The sequence below is a fragment of the Pseudorca crassidens genome, chromosome 2 (assembly GCF_039906515.1).
Source record: "Pseudorca crassidens isolate mPseCra1 chromosome 2, mPseCra1.hap1, whole genome shotgun sequence".
Lineage (NCBI taxonomy): Eukaryota > Metazoa > Chordata > Mammalia > Artiodactyla > Delphinidae > Pseudorca > Pseudorca crassidens.
Window position 1 is genome coordinate 37823098 of NC_090297.1, and position 18651 is coordinate 37841748.

General features: G+C 47.6%; 1 protein-coding gene across 16 annotated transcripts in view; it reads left to right on the forward strand.

Moving 5' to 3' along the window:
* MAST2 (microtubule associated serine/threonine kinase 2) overlaps positions 1-18651 on the forward strand; it is a 202317-nt gene that overhangs the window by 173132 nt on the left and 10534 nt on the right. For 12 of the 16 annotated variants that reach the window (XM_067725998.1, XM_067725984.1, XM_067725985.1 and 9 more), the window contains 10 exons: positions 616-636; positions 2462-2540; positions 4901-5055; positions 6963-7038; positions 9535-9744; positions 14046-14147; positions 16429-16561; positions 17397-17458; positions 17726-17811; positions 18271-18479. In XM_067725998.1, the coding sequence (XP_067582099.1) occupies positions 616-636; positions 2462-2540; positions 4901-5055; positions 6963-7038; positions 9535-9744; positions 14046-14147; positions 16429-16561; positions 17397-17458; positions 17726-17811; positions 18271-18479 (1133 nt within the window). The remainder of the gene's footprint in view (positions 1-615; positions 637-2461; positions 2541-4900; positions 5056-6962; positions 7039-9534; positions 9745-14045; positions 14148-16428; positions 16562-17396; positions 17459-17725; positions 17812-18270; positions 18480-18651) is intronic. The other 4 variants (XM_067725986.1, XM_067725992.1, XM_067725990.1 and 1 more) reach the window with 1 other exon arrangement.

Consider the following 18651-nt stretch of genomic DNA (forward strand, 5'->3'; position numbering starts at 1 on the left):
CATGTAAGACCTCTTGGAAGGAGTGACTTTTAAGCCAACCTGAAGGATAAGAAGGAGCCTGCCATGTTGGGAGTGAGGATGCAGGTGTGTAGACCAATCCATGCAGAGGGAATAGCATGTTCCATTGGTGTCCTGTGTCTGCATCATTCCCTGGGCTTTAGGAGTAGGATCAGCCGGGGGCTTTGGGACCTGGTATTACCAGTGAGATCCACACAGGTCTGTGCTAGGTGGCCTGAAGTTTGAGTCGTATGTGTGGAAGACAGAGCCCCGGGCTGTCCCTTTACCAGACATAGTAGGAAAAGTAGCTAGGTATTGGTGGGTGAGGGGAGGAAGACTTCAACCCTGCGAAACAAGGTACTCAGGAATTGTGTTTCCTATCACTGAAGTTGGGCATGAGCTTTATAGCATCACATTAGTTTGTAATATCACACAAAAGGCAGATTTAATGAAACTGTAGGGATAGACCCATTAGTCACACAATTTCACTACTAACTTACACACATTCATAAACGAAAGATTTGTCTCTGCCAAGCTAGACCAAATGCCAGGTGTCAAACAGAGCAGTCTCTCTGGTTCCCTTTGATTCTCACTTTAACGTATGTCTTTTCACTACAGCCATGGCCACAGAGCAGACAGGTAATAGCGGACGTGATGGGGAGAGGGGCTGGGAAACTGCTATGCATGGCCAGACAGTATGGTTTGTGGTTTCATGCTTGGTGAGAACTGGCTGTGATGAGTCTTCTCTGAGTGTGGGTATGAACATTTGGCCTTTCATTTCTATCAAAGAGGCCCTAACGGAGCCCCCTCTACCTGCTGGAACCAAGGCTCCGTGCTCATATGTTTAGAAGGCAGGATTTGCTAAATATTTAGTTCCAAGCTTCTGAGCATAGGAACAGGTCACCCTCATTCCCACAACTTTCCTCAGTCACCCAGTGGGATGACCAGGCAGAGGAAATGGAGGCATCCTGTAGTGGCATTTCTGACTCTGGTGGTCCCTGCTCTTCAGTTTACAGAAAAATGGCTGCCATTTTGGTTCCCATTTCTTTATGAAGGAGGAAAAATCGCCTGTGGAGAAGTGTATCTGACAAGGGTTTGGGAAATGCCTCCCTGAGTTAGACTAGTCCCATCTTTGCTGAGCTCTGTTTTCCTGGAATTGACTTGCTTCCTTGTGTAGAGCTCTCAGGACCCAAAAGAGAGATCAGAGAGAATATCATGTTTGAGCAGCCTCCTGGACATTTCTTTGCCTCAGAGACTAGGTTCCAGCAGGACCGGCTGCCTGGGTGGCATGAAGTTTGAGTCATGTGCATGTGGCATGGAACCCCCGGCTGTCCCCTTACAGAACATAGTAGGAAAAGCTGCCTGGTATTGGTGGGGGTGGAGAGGAGTGCTTCCAAAAGAGAAGCCCTGGCAAGATTCATTCCTTTTTTTCCTTCTTCCTCTCCATGCCTCCCTGCACCCACCTTTAACTGTGGAGCCTGGAACAATTCATCCAGATCTCTGGGTCTTACTGTTTTCTCTGAAGATTGAGAGTATTGAACTTAACTTCTAAAGGTCCTCCACTGCTAACGTTCTTAGGTTCTGTGGGTCACATCAAAGAAGTTTTTCTATAACTTCAACCAGAGCAGGCTGTACCCCTAAGCTCCACAAGAAAGAACATTTGTGTTACAACACATCCTGTAGTCCAGGAAAGAATCACTTGTCCGTGTTATAAAAGCTTCAAACCAGATACTTGCTTGATCTTTCTTCTCTAAAGCAAAGCAGATAACTGTGGTTCTCTGTGATGAGAGCTTCAGAGCACATCCTCTAAAGAGCAGCTGGAAGCCTGCCCCAAAGTCTCATATATGGCCAAGCTATGCTACTTCACTCTTCTTTCATAAGGTTGCTGTCACTCTTTGGCAAACATTCTCAAAGATTGGATTTATGAGTCCTAATGGGTCCTGGGTAGCCTTTGACTATTTGCAATCTATTGATTCATACTCAGACCCAGGTGGTAGTTTCACTTCTTCCTGGTTTTCAACCCAGTGGCCTGGGGAACACCAAAGGACCCTTCACATGGAGCCTTCAAAAAAGGAACTAGCATTTCAGTGGTAGTTCTCTCCTTGTGATGATGCCTTTAGCTGCAGTCCTCTGTCATTGCTTCTCTGTCATTGCTAAAAGTGAATAAGTTGAGAGTGTAAAGATTTTTATTCCAAAACCATAGTATTGCATAACAGATATTCTTATTTAAAGTTATGGACTCCTTTATAGTCAGAGATGTCTGTCTTTGCAGTGGAAAACACACAATAGGCCCCATGTAGGAAAGAGATATGAAAGCATGTGCTGGACTGAGCAGTACTGTCTTGAGACAAGAAAGAGCCTACCAATGAATCAACTGCCCCAAAAAACCTGATGGAAAGACAGGCAGGTCCTGGGCTCAGGGTGGGGTTCGGTAGAAACTGCCTAACATTCTTTTCTTACATAGGACTGATGGACGGCGCTGGTCTTTGGCCTCTTTGCCTTCTTCAGGCTATGGAACCAACACTCCTAGCTCCACTGTCTCAGTAAGTAGCCAAATCTGTGGCCGTACCTCCTTCACCCTGAGGAAATACTTCCCTACAGGTATTGCTCCCTGTCCCTACAGTGTTGCAAAGTGGTTCTCAACTTTTTCTCCAAAGCCCAACTCAAAGAGGTTGCTTGGGATGAGGCTGAGAGGGACAGAGGTCTGGTGGCCTTTAACAGCCATAGTCAGATCCATTAAATGCCTTTGGAAAGAATTAACCAGCATGTTTCTGAGCGTCAGTTATTCCTAGTGGAGTCAGAAGAGGGCTTGAGGATGGACTTTCGCTTTGCCCACGAGGCCAGGCACAGGCACTCCTAAGCACGGTTCCCTTGCTCCCCTATTTTATTTGTAGAACTGCAACCAAGAGCAAATAACACCACCCCCCACCATGTCACAAAGGCCGGGTAGACCCTCCTCCAACTTTTTCACCTTTTCCTTTCAAAAAAGAAGGGAAGGATGAATGTGATTTGATATTCAAGTTTGATTGTATATCAGCAAAAAAAAAAATATTGGGCCTGTCTCTAAAACTTCTAGTTATGTCTCTTTTAGAGAAGATTTTAGCCTAAAACACAACAAATGTCCTAACTGCCACCATGCACAATTGACCCTAAAATGAGTCTTCCTCATTGAGCAACATTTAATTGAAGCCAGGATGACAAGTTGGCAAGCACGTTCTGTAAAGGGCGCATATTTTAGACTTTGTAGGCCGCAGACCGGATGACCCGTTTCTCCATGTCTCCCACCATTCTTCAGGTCTTCTCAGCTCAGTTTGTATTCATAAATCCCAAGCAGGTAAAAGAAGTTATCATTTCCTCCCTTGACCTAGATATTACTCTTTTTAAAAATTTTATTATTATTATTCTTTTGGCCGCTCTGTGCTGCAAGTGGGATCTTAGTTCCCCAACCAGGGATCAAACCCGTGCCCCCTGCAGTGAAAGCACGGAGTCTTAATCACTGGACCACCAGGAAAGTCCTAGATTTTACTCTTAAATTAATCCAAAGATCTCACTGGTCTTTTGGCAGCTGTTTAGTTTCAGATCTTTCCCTAGTAAATATCCCTTCCCCATAATCCTTTACTCAGACAGGTGATTTTTGAGACCCAAAGTAAGAGTCATGTATTTATTATATATATATTCCTGTTCAATAAGTTTTAATAGACTCAACCCATTGCTCCAGCTTATTTTATTGGAATACCTTAAAATACCAATTTTGCTTCATGTTAGTTGCAGTTGGGTGAGAATACTTTTTGCAGCTTCTATCCAAATCATTTATAAAAATGTGACCAAGACAGAGCCTCATGAAAACCTCCCACTAGCTGTTTACAACTTTATGTATTATAGGATTCCATGAGAGAAGTGTGCACTGTAAGTCAAAAAAATTTTTGATTTCTCACTTGGTATTAAGGCTTACGTGTGGCAACGGTTTTCTTGGTGTGGTACTGCAGCTTTGAGTGTAAGTGAATTCAGACATTTAACCCCAGATCCTTCATCAGTTGGTGAACAGAAATTGAGCCAATAGTGTTAGATTTGCTGCTGCTGTAGCCAGTCTTGTCAGGTAAGGGCAGGAGTTCACTGATCCAGGTGCCGACCAGGGCTGCCATGGCAATTGCTGCATTGGTGGGATGCCTGTAATAGCACAGCTCACACCCTCAAATTGTCTCTTGTGATTCTGGAATCTCAATCGTTGGGCCATGTTTAGAATTCTTAATTGTTTTCAGGTCAAGTCTAATCTTTGGGTTCTAGATCTAAAAATAATTTTCTTCCCTGCTGGATTTTCTTGCCTATTGGTATCCCTAGAGCCTGGGCAAAGCCTTCACAGCTGCAGCGAAGCCAGTTGCCCTCTGGGTAACAGCCTAAAGGAAACATTGCTGAGCCATCCTGGGGCTCTCCCAAGGTGTTGTAGAAGGCAAAACTTATGGGGACGTCATTTGTAGGCTGGGCATACCTAGAACATTTCCTAATAAGCCAGGAAGCATGATTTATTAATTACTTGCCATTCTAACTAGCCAGAAGCTTCACTGAGGGCAAAGGGTCCACGTGGAAGAATCTGCTTTTTGCCACCTAAAGAGGCTCCCTAGGTAGTTGGGGAGCTGTCACACCTCATGAATGTCTGGGTCTGGCCCCCTGCAAGGCTCATGAAGGACAATAGTATCTTGGCTTCATCTGAACAGAGCTCTGAAGGATAGAGATGAACAGGATCATGTACAGTGGAGACTCAAGGGAGCAAGGGAAAGCATGCTGGCTGTGGGCTGACTTCAGGTTTACGTCGACTGGGGAGCCACTGACTATTTTCAGTCTTTCTCCACTTCTAGACTGCCTTAGACATGTCTTTAATGCTTTTTAAAAATGTTGTCCCCTCTAGTCATCATGCTCCTCGCAGGAAAAGCTGCACCAGTTGCCCTTCCAGCCTACAGCCGATGAGCTGCACTTTCTGACGAAGCATTTCAGCACAGAGAGTGTACCCGATGAAGAAGGACGGCAGTCCCCGGCCCTGCGGCCCCGCTCCCGCAGCCTCAGGTGAGGGTGCTCTCCACCCACTGCCCTGGTACCCATGGAGTTCAGCTTGTCTGCACAGCCTAGGAGTCAACAGACTTATTCCGTAAAGGGCAGGGTAGTAAATAATTCACGCTTTGCAGGCCGTATCGTCTCTGGCAGCTACTTACTCTGCTGTGGTGCAGAATCATCCACAGACATTATGTAAACTTTATTTATAAAAGCAGCCGGTGGGCCAGATTTGGTCTGCGGGCCGTAGTTTGCCAACCCCTGGCCTAGCACATAGGCACAGCTCAAATGAGTCAAGTGCAGTGAAGCTCAAGCCCTTTGGTATTGGGTACAGCTCAACTCACCATCACAAGAGGTGCCTGAAGATGCTGTCAAGGGGTCTCTCTTTTTCCCTTTGAAAGTAGTTGGCAGTAGAAATGTACTTTGGACTCCATTCAGTAAAAGGAGAGTAATAGTATCATCCATTCTGATGGTTACCTGGCTGCAGAACCCAGAGGCCCAGCATATATAAACTAGGCCAATTAAAAAAGTTGCTTCTGAGGACACTTGAGGCTGACTCGGGGAAGAAGCCCATTGCAGAAGCAGAACTAAATGCCCATCTAAATCTGTCTCATTTCCCTGAATCACCTGGGCTCATCAAACCAAGCAAACCTTAACAGCTGATTTATCTGTGTATTCCATAGATTAAATCAGCTCTTCTCTTTGGCATTAGGTGGTAAATCTGTGCCAGAATTCCAGGTTAAGGGAAAGGGTGGAGAATAAAATGATCATGGCTTTAAGTGATCGAGCTCAGATTTCCAGGGTCCCTGGGAAATAAGAAGTTGGTTCACATGTTCAGGGTGGAGGCCCAGAGGAGCAGTGCCTTCCAGAAAGAATCCCCTCAGGTCATGTTGGCACTGCAAGTGCCAGTGAGCTGAGCCAGACCACAAAGACTGGTTCAAGTTCAGATTGGTGAGAACAATGACTGGGACTGCAATGCAAAGGGTCAGACATACAAATGAGGGAGTGTGAAGTGTGGAGCCCAGTGTGTTTCTTTGTCTCATACAGAGGAATGTCTGAATCTTGGTGCTCTTCACACTCCACACAGAGACGGGCACCTTTTAGGCCATTTGAGACTGAGAGGACTACAGTACCTCTGGGAAATCCCTGAGGATTACTCTTAAAAAGCTGGGTAATGTGCATTAATGTAGCAGGCAGACCATGGCCTACCGTAGGGAGGAAAGGCAGAAAAGAACGGTTCTGAACATAGCTCAGCTGGGATCACATGTCGGGCACCAAACTGGGCAGGACCCAAATAGCCATTCAGTTGTACGGCTCAAACTCTGAATCCTTTAAGAGGATGTAATCACACATGGGCCAGAGGGGAAGATTTAGATGACCCAGGTTTATGATTCACTACGGGCTGGCTGGACTGGCCTCATTCATCCCCCAGGTGAGAACTAAGTTAGCCCCACTGGATGCAGCTTGTTTAGAAAAGATACAGGTATACACTGTCTTCCTTTGGTTGTTTTGGTGGTGGTTTGATTTGATTTGATTCCTAGAACATGCTGGGGTATGCCCAACCCCACTGGCCAAAGCAAAGAAGACCCAGAGAGTCCTGTTCTGGAGGAAGTGATCCTAGAAGAACCACCAGTGGCCTCAAGAGTGGTCTCCTCCTGTCTAGGCCTTTTCAGGCCCTGGCAGAAGTCTTTGTGAAGGCCAGGCCTCTTACAGGAAGGTAGTCTAGCTCCAGATGGCACACTTTTGAGCTGAACAGTGCTGGCAGCTCCAGGAATAAGAAAGGCTCTGGAACTCAGCACTCCTTAAGGTGGGAGTGTGTGGGTGCTGCAGACAGTGGGTGGGCACGGGCTCTGGGGATGGGCATCTTTCTCCTTGAAGGTTCCCTGGCACTAAAGTAACACAGTTGTTTCCTTCTTATTTAGTCCTGGACGGTCACCAGTTTCCTTTGACAGTGAAATAATAATGATGAATCATGTGTACAAGGAAAGATTCCCCAAGGTAAGGATCCAGTTTAAAGGAGACTGGTAACGCCTCTGAGGATGCCACCTCCAGCCAGCCCCAGTGGGAAGACTGGGGGTGGGGGAGTCGCCAGAGGCAATCTGGAAGGAGATCAGGGAGGCGCCAGGAGGAGGAGGACACAAGCATGAGGGCTTTCAGACTGCTGGAGAAGAGGAAGGCAGCAGAGGACTTTGAGTTTGGGGATCGTACTTGCAGAGCCTCTGTTTCTCCACTCCCCAGAGAAAGGGGTATCCAGAGGGAAATGTCGAAAACATATCCCACTGTATATTAGTGGGAAGGAAAGAGCAGAGACCTTGCTTCTGACCGTGCACATCAGGATCCATGAGTCGGGGTCCCCCAGAAGGAGATTCGCCCTCTGAGAGCACCTTCACTTAATGCAGATTTCTAAAGCAGCACTCCCATTACCAAGCACAAACAGAGCTACGCTGGAAATTTCCTCTGGCAGGAAGTTGGCCAGAGAGAGCAGTAGGGTGGGAGACAGCTCAGAGTTGCTATTCACATTTGGACTTGTGTTTTCAAGCAGGGAAATGCTGAGGGAGGAAGGTAGGTTACTGTCCTGAGATGGTTGAGAAATGGTCTTCACAACTGCAGTTTGACTGTAAACCTCCTTGTATGTGGAATGAGGGCCTTGTTTTCCATTTGCATTTCTTTTGAACACCACACGCCTAAACACTCTGACCTGGCTTTCTAATGATAGGCCCTGTTCCTGCAGAACACAGCCAGTTCTGTCCGAGAGAGAAGCAGGGCCTGACGGAGGCTCCCTCTCCATGACAACAGCGAGAATGGGGTCTTCAAGCCTCTTTCTTCATCCTCCATCCAGACCCCCGGCTCTACCTGTTCATCTGTATCTAGGGTCTGCGATGTGTGGTTCCCTGCTCCTCCGAGAGTGTCCTTTTTCGAGCCTCGAGTAGTCTCCTGGGCACACACGGGTGGCTTAGGGAAAAAGTGCGAAGCCCTTGTGCTTTCCCTCTTGACATTCACAGTGAAGCAGAGCAGTGAGGAGGAGCTCAGACTCTGGAACCAGGCCGACTGGGTTCAGGTTGGCTTCTACCATTTATTAGCCTCATGACCCTGGGCAGATTTTTTAACTTCTCTGAGCTTCATTTGCCTCATCTGTAATCTGAGATAATAAGAGTATCTATCTCGTAGGGAGTTTGTGAAGATTAGTGAACATTAAGCTTTTCTAACTGTGCCCAGGACATAGTTAGCGCTCAGTAAGTGTTAGCTGTTATTTCTTTGCTGCCCTGTGGTCTGCACTTTCTAGCCTTCAAATGGGCACTGGAGAGTAAGAGCAAGGAAGAGGGGCAGAATGAACAGCTAGGAAATCATTCTGTTGTGCCTTGCTTCTTCATAAAAAAGTTTGGGTGTGTATAGTGTTTAGAAATGCACCTCGCGTGTTTCCTCCTCCTCTTCCTCCTTGTGTATTAGGTGTTGTATTGTTATCCTAGCATTGCACGTTTGTATGTAAGATGAACTCGTGTTAGAAAAAGCATGTTAAGATTCCTTCCATTCCCTCTTCTCTTTCACCTCCCCTCCTCTCCCTCTCTCCCTACCACATCGCTACACCATAAATATGTGTGTGTGTGTTTGTGTGTGTGTGTATATATATACACACACATATATATACATATACAAACACCCACTTAAACACACACTGAAAATCAGAAATCACCACCTGGTGGCAAAGGAAAGAAAGCCAAGCCCTAGATAGGCAGCTAGGAACTTGTTAGCAGATGTATATTTGTCATTTTGACATTCCTGTGCAGTTAGGTCCCCAAGAGGCTTCTGAGCCAGACCTCATGCCGCTCTGCTGGGGATCCAGGTCCGTGAGCAGGCAGGTTCACACCTTCAGTAAACACTCTCTGAACATCTGCTTAGCTCGGTTGGGTCCTAACTTCAAGTAAGAGGATCCTGAGATAAATCAAACTCCCACTGGCTTGAAGAAGTTCCCAGTCTGGAGAAAGATTTAGAAACCAGGAGTGTCCACACACCAAGTTTATACAGTTGGGAGGTCCAGTGGAAGCACAGAGGAAAGGAAACCCTAGTTTTCCTGGAGGAATCAAAGACTTCCCAGAGGAAAGATGATGCTTGAACTGAGATTAGAAGGAGTAGTAGGAGTTTGCCAGGCAGGCTTGGCAGGTGAAAAAGCTACACACAGGGAACAGCATAAATGGACAGAGGCGTGAGATAGCATGATAAAGGAACAACAGAACCTCAGTGTCCTTAGAGTAAGAGAATGTGCCGTTCAAGGAGTGGGGAGGTGGACAAGGCCAGGTGAGAGAGGGCCTTGACTGTAATGTTTTGACTTGACTTGAAGGTGACCTTTCACGTCTCCAGTCATCAGGTTCCCCAAATGCAACATCAGGAAACCAGGATCACAGAACCCATCCTTAGGCTCTGACCAGGCCCTTCAGGCTTAGCTCCGGCCGAGCTGGATCAGAAGGGAAGAGTCACTTGTCCCGCTTTGATTTGCAGGCCACCGCACAAATGGAAGAGCATCTAGCAGAGTTCATTTCCTCCAACACTCCAGACAACGTGTTGCCCTTGGCAGACGGAACCTTGAGCTTTATTCATCATCAGGTGATTGAGATGGCCCGAGACTGCCTGGATAAATCTCGGAGTGGCCTCATTACCTCACACTACTTCTATGAACTTCAAGAGAATTTAGAGAAGCTTCTGCAAGATGTGAGTGTCCTTGTTCTGCAACTCTGGTGAATCCGTATAGTAGTGGTTTTTAGTCCCAAGCTAAGATGAAGGCAGTCATGGTGTTCCCAGCCTGCTTGCCACCTCCCTGCTGGTATGTGGGACGCACCCCACATGTGCTGCTGCTGCTGGGCTTTGGTTCCTCCTCAGTCCCCTGCATTTCTCCGAGAAGCCTGTTCGGCGTCAGAACTCAGTGCTGTGATTCCTTTCCTTTTCTAATACCAATTACTCTTCCCGAGGCTCCAACGTAGTGTTCATAAATATTTGCCTAGGAGATTTGTAACCCAGAGCCAAAAAGAGGTCCTAGTGGCTGTAGTGGGCTCTCTTTTGGTAGACATACTGGTGTAAGCAGAACCTTGAGACTGCTTCTCCTCAGTCGAGGAAAAACAGGCCCGAGGACGGCACCATGGGTTTATCCGTTTGCTGATATTCTGTTTGCGTAGCAGAAGTTCTCCAGCAGGGACTGATGTGTTTAGAGACCTGATCCTCCCCAGTGTAAAAAGTCTCTGGGCAAAGTAATCCAGAGACCATTGAGTTCTTCTCGCTGCTTCGTGCTCCGCTCTTCGCTTTCCTCTCTGCCTCTCCGATAGGGTGATCGGACGCCTTCCCACTCAGACTACAGTTGCCCATATCACACCATTAGTACAGCTTAGGGGAGAGGAGATGTGCTGTCTCTTCGGGGCTCTTCATGTCACTAGAATATTTCCCAGTCCAGACCCCTGTTACCTCCAGACGTGTGCCTTCATGCTTTTGTAGGACCAACTGAGCTGAGAGCCCAGGCTAATGGGCTCAAAGGACTCCGGTGTGTTAGTCCAGAAATTAGGAGCAGGAAGTTGTTTGTTTGTTTTTTTAATTTAGGAAACAGTTGAATCTAGAGAAAGGATGACTAAAGATGGTCACGATTAGTGCTGTCAAATAATGGGAGTTTTATCATATGTAATATGTGGCAGCTTCTCTGTCCCCTAAAAGGCATACTAGCCCAGTGGACAAGAGTTACAGTAAGAAAGGTTTTGATTTAATAGATGAAAAAGTTCTTCCTTCTACAAAAATGTCTTTTTCTGATTTCAAAAGTAATACTTAAATTTAAACATTGCAGAAATATGAGTTTAAAAAGCTGAAGTCCCATGAAACATCACTGGCGGCTGTTTGTTTCTGTTCAAGAATAACTTTCTAACAGTTCTCCGACAATACGTAGGAATCAGGGATTGAGGCATCAGATAAATCAACTAGAGTGACTTCCAGGGTTGCTTGTACATCTAAGATGGATCTTCTGAAATGCTCAAGTCAGAGCTTTGCCCAAAACCTTCAGGTATTTCCCAGATGCATTGCCTCTGGCAGTGGGAAGAGCACTGAACATGGAGCCCGTGCATTCATATGTTCTCTCATTTGCTAGGCCCTGGGAATGCAGAGAAGAAGTTCAGTGCCGGTTCTGGCTCAAGGAATTTGCTGTTGACTGGGGTTTACAGACCCATCAATATGTATTACAGTAAAAATAATAGCTGTCAATTATCGAAGTATACTGTATGCCAGACACCACACTGAGTGCTCTATATGAAGTATCTCACTTTTGTTTATTATAGTAAGTGTGATTGATGAGCACTAAACAGAGATCAGTTCTGAGCACAGAGGAGGATGTGCTGACTCTGCATGGAGAGTTCAGGAAAAGCTGAGTCTCGATGAGTAGGTAGGAGTTCACTGGATCTAGAAAGCAGTATAAACAACCTTTCAGAGGTGTGGAGGAACTTGGTTCATTTCAGGAATTGCAGGTAAAGTAGTTTGGCATGACTAGAGTGAAGGATGTCTGCAGGGAAACCCTGGTAGATGAATTTGCTAGGCACTACATTGTCTAATTTAATCTTCATAACAACATTGTAAGGAAGGTATTATTATTATTCTCTAAATATGCAGATGAGGAAACCAAACCTTAAAAGGGCCAAGTTAGCCCAAGGTAACTCATTTCTTGAGTAGCAGAGCTAGCACCCAAACCCAGGTTACTTATTCCAGAGCCTAAGATCATACACTTGCAAATACTTAGTCAGTAAGCATTGACATCTGCTATATAAGAGGCACCTGTGCTAGGCGACACAGCCTCTCTACTCACAAGGCCCTACAGTGTACCTGTAGAGACAGACAATTAATTATAAAACAACATGCTAGTACCATGTGCTGTGAGCAAACAGCTAGGAAAACATAGAAAAAGGAGCTGTTACTTCTTGTTCTTCATGTGTGTGTGTGTGTGTGTGTGTGTGTGTGTGGGCAGGGGACTTAGATGAGGCTTCACAAAGTTGATATTTGAGCTGCGTGTTAAAAGAATGAACAAGATTTCATCAAGTGCCCAGCCTCTCTTTTCATTGCATAACCAGTTTTTTTTAATGGTCTTCATTTGCTTGTATTTCTTTCCTTACAACCTGTTCACTATTCAGTCTCTTGCCTTCTACTTTCCCTTCCCATTATTCCACTGAAACATTTCAGGCAAAAGTCACCAAAGAACTAACTGGCCGGTTGCCAAGTGCTGTGACCTCTCTCAGTCCTCACCTTCCTTCACCTGTCTACAGAGGTTTCCACAGTGAATACCTCTCTTTGATCTTTCCTCCCCCCCAGGTGTCATGACACTGTTCTCTCCAGTCTTGTGGCCTTGCTGCCCCTTCACAAGTTTTCTTAAATGCTGGTGTTTCGAGGGGCACCTTCCTGAGCATCCGTGCTCCTCATTCTCCTTTCTTCACTCTCTGATCGGCCCTGTCAGCTCCTGTGTCTTCAGTTGTCATCCGTCTGCTAACGGGCCTTTGCTCCCCACTGTTCTTCTGAGCTCCGGATCAGTGGCCCCAGCTGCTGATTGGACTCCTCCACCGTACTTTCCACATCGGTTAGTATTCTTTGTTGCAAGTGGTAGAGAACCAACTCAGAGCAGTTTATGCAGGAACGGGAAACTAATTATAAAGATTGAAAGGGTGTCTTAGAGAATTGAAGACAGGAATGCAACCAGGCCTTAAGAAGGGACCAGAACCAGAAACGAGAGCCTGTGGAAAGCCCAGGAACCATTCGTCTTCCTTCTCTCAGCTCTGTTTCTCTCTCTTTGGTAGGTATGGTCATCCTTTTCACCCAAGAGCGAATTATACAGTTCTGTCATGCTGATATTAATGGTTGTCGTTCCACCCATTTTTAAGTTCCTAGGGGAAAAAAAAAATGTAAAAGAAAAAGCAGGGTGGGGGGACTTCACTGGTAGTCCAGTGGTTAAGACTCCGTGCTCCCAGTGCAGGGGGCATGGGTTCAGTCCCTGGTCAGGGAACAAAGATCTTGCATGCTGCATGGTACGGCCAAAAATTTAAAAAAAATTAAAAAAAGTAAGTTCCTAGGAAAGTAGTCCACTCTGGTCAGCTATCGGAGGTGGGAGGGAAAGTGCAGCCACACCAGACAAATGTGGCTCCAGGAGTCAGAGCAGTTTCCAAGAAGGGAGAGTCTCTGGGGCGGAGCCAATGCCTACGAAAGTATCTAGTATAGGTACCTCAAACTTTCCAAGCCCAAAGCAGAACTTTTCCACCTACCTGCTTTCTCTTTAAAACCAAAGGGAATATGTTCTCTACCTATCCTCACCTAAACTGTGTATTTTTTTATACTGTCTATTTCATTTATGGGTTCAATGGAATTTCCGTAAAATTGTCGTTGTACTTCCCATCTGTTCCTGCCTCTTCCACCCCTCAGGGCTGCTCGGAGTTGGCCCAGTCTGTCCATTTCCCTCCATTCTTACTGCCTTGGCTTATTATGCCTTTTTCATCTGCACTGTTGGCAGTAGCCTGCTGGTGGGTTTCCCTGCTTTTAGGCTTGCCCTCCTTAGTGCACCATCCACACTACAGCCAAAGAGATCTCTCTAAAATCCCTTCTGGTCACATCACTCTCCTGCTTTGAGGTCTTTCTATTCCTTACAGTCTGTCTGTGGTGGAAAGTGAGCATCAGTGAAGGCTCCATTGGGAGTTACATCTTGAGCTGGGGTCTGGAGGGTAAGTGAAGCCTGCTGGATGGAGCAGCAGGTAAAGCTGCGTGTCTTTGTGACATTCCTCGGCGTCATGTAGTGTTCCTCAGCTCATGTGGTTCCTGGTAAGCAGCCTGTCCCCCCTCATCACGGCCCACTGGCCCTCTCTAAGGTCTTTACTTTGCAGCACCCTCTGTACTACAGAGGGTACACCCTCTGTACCCTCTGGCAGAGTAGGCTCTGCCCAGCCCAGTCCTGCTTCACTCAGCCATGTTGGGCCGGTGGATTGCTTAAGTATCCTTTGTCTTCTCTACAGGCTCATGAGCGCTCAGAGAGTTCAGAAGTGGCTTTTGTGATGCAGCTGGTGAAAAAACTGATGATTGTCATTGCCCGCCCTGCTCGTCTCCTGGAATGCCTGGTGAGTGGGCTCTCGGGAGGTTGGGGGGGGGTGGGTGGCTGGAGGGGAGGGAACGGGGGCTGTAGAGGAAGTATTCTGCTAACAGCAGAACTGTGGGGGTACCCACTGCCATTTCTGCTGCTGAAATCCTTGTTTAAATATGACACGCAAGCAAGTCCCTGTGAGGAAAAGTGGTTGCTCCTGAGAAGTGTGGCAGGGAGGGGTGCTCGTCTGCCCAGCCCACACTGAGCAGGCCCCAGGTCAATGGGGACCCTGGGGGTGAGGAGCACAGGCCAGTTTCGTTTGCACAAGTTGAGTCCACCCTTCATTTGATCATTCAGTGACACTACTGAGTACCTGCATCATTCTAGACACTGGAGATACAGGCGTAAGTAAAGCAGGGTCCCTGATCCTACGATGCCTCCTCTGCAGTAGAGTTAGATTTCGTCTTTTAGTGCCTTAAGTATGAGGCATGGAGACATGCAAATAATAATTATGATACTGGAAGAAGTTTGCAGCCAAGGGAAGTACAAGGTGCAACGGGGACATGGGGAAGGAAGTGCTCTAGTCCTCCTTGGGATGAACAGAGATGGGCATTCAGTGAAGGCTCCCTGGGGAATGTGAAGCTTAGTCAGCTACTTGCAGGATAATTATGAGTTTGCCAGGGGAGAGCCATCAGAAAAGGCATTTGATGGAGTACAGGGTGTGTCCGAAGTGTTGGTGAGGGATAAACTGGGAGGTAGGCCATGACAGGACCATGGAGAGTGTTGGGTTCTTGGCTCCGGAGTTTGCATTTATCCTTAAGGCTACTTGGAGCCATCAGAAAGTTTAGGTAAGAATATGACATGGTCAGATTTACTTTTTTAAACTAATTTTATAGAGGTATAATTTACATACAATCAAATATATCCCATTTGAGTATACAGTTCAGTGAGTTTTAACAAATATACACCTGTCTAATCACTGCCACAGTTAAGATGGAAAACATTTCTCCCGTCTTAGAAAATTCCCTTGTGCTCCTTTGCAATCAGTCCCTTTCCCCTGCCCATCTTACCTCCCACTCCAGGCAACCACTTATCTGCTCTTTCACTATGGATAAGTTTGCCTTTTGTACAGTTTCATATAAATTAAATCATATAGTATGTTCTGACTTCTTTCACTCAGCATAATGTTTTGGAGAGTCATACATGTTATTGCATGTATCAGTAATTGGTTCCTATTTACTTCTGAGTAACACTCCATCAGATTTACTCCTAAGAAAGATGACGCTGGCTGCAACATGGATAGTGAATTGGAAGAGAAGGCAGGATGAGCCAGGGACAACCTTGCAGAGGCACTTAAAGCCGTTCATGTGACGGAGAGGAGCGCCCAGAACTAGGACAGTGGTGGGAGGACAGAGCAGAAGAGTTGGGTAGAGGCGGGTTTCTGAAGTAGACATTCTGACTAGACAGGGACTGAGGATGAAGAAGAAGGTAAAAGGACTTCCAGTCTGGGTTAGATTGTATCCACATAGGTAGTGGTAGAGTTCTCCAAACCCGTGAGACCAGAGGTAAAGAAAGCAGTGGAGGCTGTGGGGTCGTGGTGAACAGAGGCCTCTCCCTCAAGGACATGAAGTCCGTGGTTAAACAGGGGCTTGGAGTTAGGCCTCGGTTTGCGTGCTGATTTTCTCTTTCTTCCTACCTCTGTGGTCATGGTCAAGTCCGTGCATCTCTGTGAGCCTTGATTTCCTCACCAAGGTCACAGAGGTGTCTCCAGGGTTTCGCCCATACTGGCACTTAGTAGGCACTCAGTCAATGGGGCCCTCGTTATTATGTGCTCCAGGCAGACAAGGACTTCTGTGCTGTGTCCACAAGGCTCTCCAGCCCCCAGCACACAGGGGTTTGCTCAGTAGATGTCTGAAGGCATGTGTGTGCACCGCCAGGGCTGTGAAGCGTGATTGAAGGTGTGCCAGGACTGCCCCTCTTCACTGGGTGTGGGAACACACCTGACAGTGCCGTGTCCGGCTGGCACAAGGCTTTGGACCAGGCGAATAGGCAGAGCTCTCTGGAAACCAAATGCTCTGGTTCTTATTGCTGTAAAGACAGCAAACGCTTAGGATGTCCAATCTGGAGGTGACCTGTAAGACAGCTTTGTCCCCATTGGTTCCTGAATCATGATGTTTCTTGGGATTCAGGGGTAGGGGTGTCCATCACAAAGAGGAAGTCTTCCTGTCATCCTACTCTGGGTATATGCCGTAAAACCAAAGAGACCAGCAGCCTGCTTTTGTAGCCCTCACCACTGACTACCTCTCTCCCCGGTACAGGAGTTTGACCCTGAAGAGTTCTACCACCTGTTAGAAGCAGCTGAGGGCCACGCCAAAGAGGGACAAGGGATTAAATGTGACATTCCCCGCTACATCGTTAGCCAACTGGGCCTCACACGGGATCCCCTAGAGGGTGAGCATGCGGCCTGGTGGCTGCAAAGAGGCCACACAGCCTACAAGCTCTAACAGCAGGGAAGCCACTTGGAGAAGAAGCTTAGTTGGACAGGGACACAACACAGCATCAGAGGCCCGAGGGCTATAGGAAAAACTCTGTGTTCTCTGTCATAAAACAGCCCCTCCTTCAGGATTGTCCACATCTGCTTTATATAACCCAAGCTGGATTGCCTTGGGCCCACCTGCGTTGGATTTAGAGCCTAAGATCAAAAGGTCATCACAGAGGGCCACAATCACATTTTCAAAAATGGTCACCTCCTCTGCATGCTTGCCTCTCCTGCTGCCACCTCACAAGTCCTCCTGTGTCTTTGGGGTGGTCCCAACTCAGGGCTTCAGAAGATAATGCCATTCTCTGGGCCTTCACACTGAGCCCCTCCTGAACCATGGACTTCCGAATCCCTAGTCTCTAGTCGTCCCACTCCTGCCTTTCCTGCTTCCCAACCTCATCTGGCAAAGCAGAGTCTTGACCAGCAGGATGGGGGCCAGCTATCAGACAGCCCAGCTTTGGGCCCTGTTTTCAGGCATTGTCCCAAGTTTGAGGGAAGCTTTGTAGAATTTGCCAGGCCTTTTGAATGGTACTGGACTTCTAGAAATAGGAGTGGCAATATTATTTGACAAACAAGTCTAAAAGCTGTGACTGCACTAAGGATAGAGCCACAGGACCGCCTCCCAGCCTGATGCAGGAAGCATTAATGCCTTCCCTACATGCATCTGTCGTGTGATGTGAATGGACTGCTGAGATGTCTTGACATTGCCACGCACACTTTTCTCTTGTGTCCTTGCTTTGTTTCTAGAAATGGCCCAGTTGAGCAGCTATGACAGTCCTGACACTCCAGAGACAGATGATTCAGTCGAGGTAAAGACCCTGAGCTCCTGCCTCAATCCTGGACCCGGGGCCCTGTGAAGCAAAGGGCTGTGAATTCTCTCTAAGAGACTGTCTGAAGGAGGGATGGCGGAGTGGGTGATCGCTTACACTGTCTGAGAGGTCATTCAGTTCCTGGGGAAGAATGGGCAGGAGGCCATGGCAGGGCTAAGAGCTGAGCAGATGCTGGGGCCGCAGCTTCCCCCCAGATGTGAGCTCTGAGAAGCATTCCTGGCTCCTGCCCTTTCCCATGTCTTCCAGGGCCGTGGGGCATCTCTGACATCTAAAAAGACACCCTCTGAAGAGGACTTCGAAACCATTAAGCTCATCAGCAATGGCGCCTATGGGTAAAGGCAGGGGTCAGGGTGTGGCCGGGACTGGAGCTAAGTCAGCCCTGGGGCTCTTCCTTCCGGAAGTGAATGATGCCTAATCCTCTGAGCACCAGATGCCTCAGGATGGACCTGTCCCTCCCCGAAGCCTCCAGGAGAGGCAAGAGCCCAGTTTCCTCTGATACCTGAGTGTGGTTCCTTTCCCAGGGAAGAGTCCCTCTCCTCTTGGCGGCACTTCTGCTCTCACTGAGCTCTGAGGAGGGGTTGAGCTGTGTCCTCAGGTCTTGGTATATCAGGAAATTGAAGAGCTCCCTGGGCAGGTGCTCAGATCCTTCTCATTGATAAGCGCCCCCTGCTCCTTTGTTCTGTGCATTGATAAGGTGTGAGAGGAAGCAGTTTGACCACCCAAGCTCGCAGTGGAGGAGAGCACAGCTCAGGGGCTGAGGGCCGTGGGGTACGGATGGGCTTTGTTTCCAGGGCCGTATTCCTGGTGCGGCACAAGTCCACCCGGCAGCGCTTTGCCGTGAAGAAGATCAACAAGCAGAACCTGATCCTACGGAACCAGATCCAGCAAGCCTTTGTGGAGCGTGACATACTGACTTTTGCTGAGAACCCCTTTGTGGTCAGCATGTTCTGCTCCTTTGAGACCAAGCGCCACCTGTGCATGGTGATGGAGTATGTTGAAGGTACTGGGGAAAAGGTGGTCTGGCTTGGGGGCCACGGCATAATCTGAGAGAGCCCTGAGCAGCGACCAACAGCTTGTGTAGGCGTGAGGTTTCAGGGCCCAGCTTCCCAACCTCTCTTTGGCCTTGGTTTCTGCCTTAGGATCTCAGAGACCATTTGGCCATGGTGGGCACA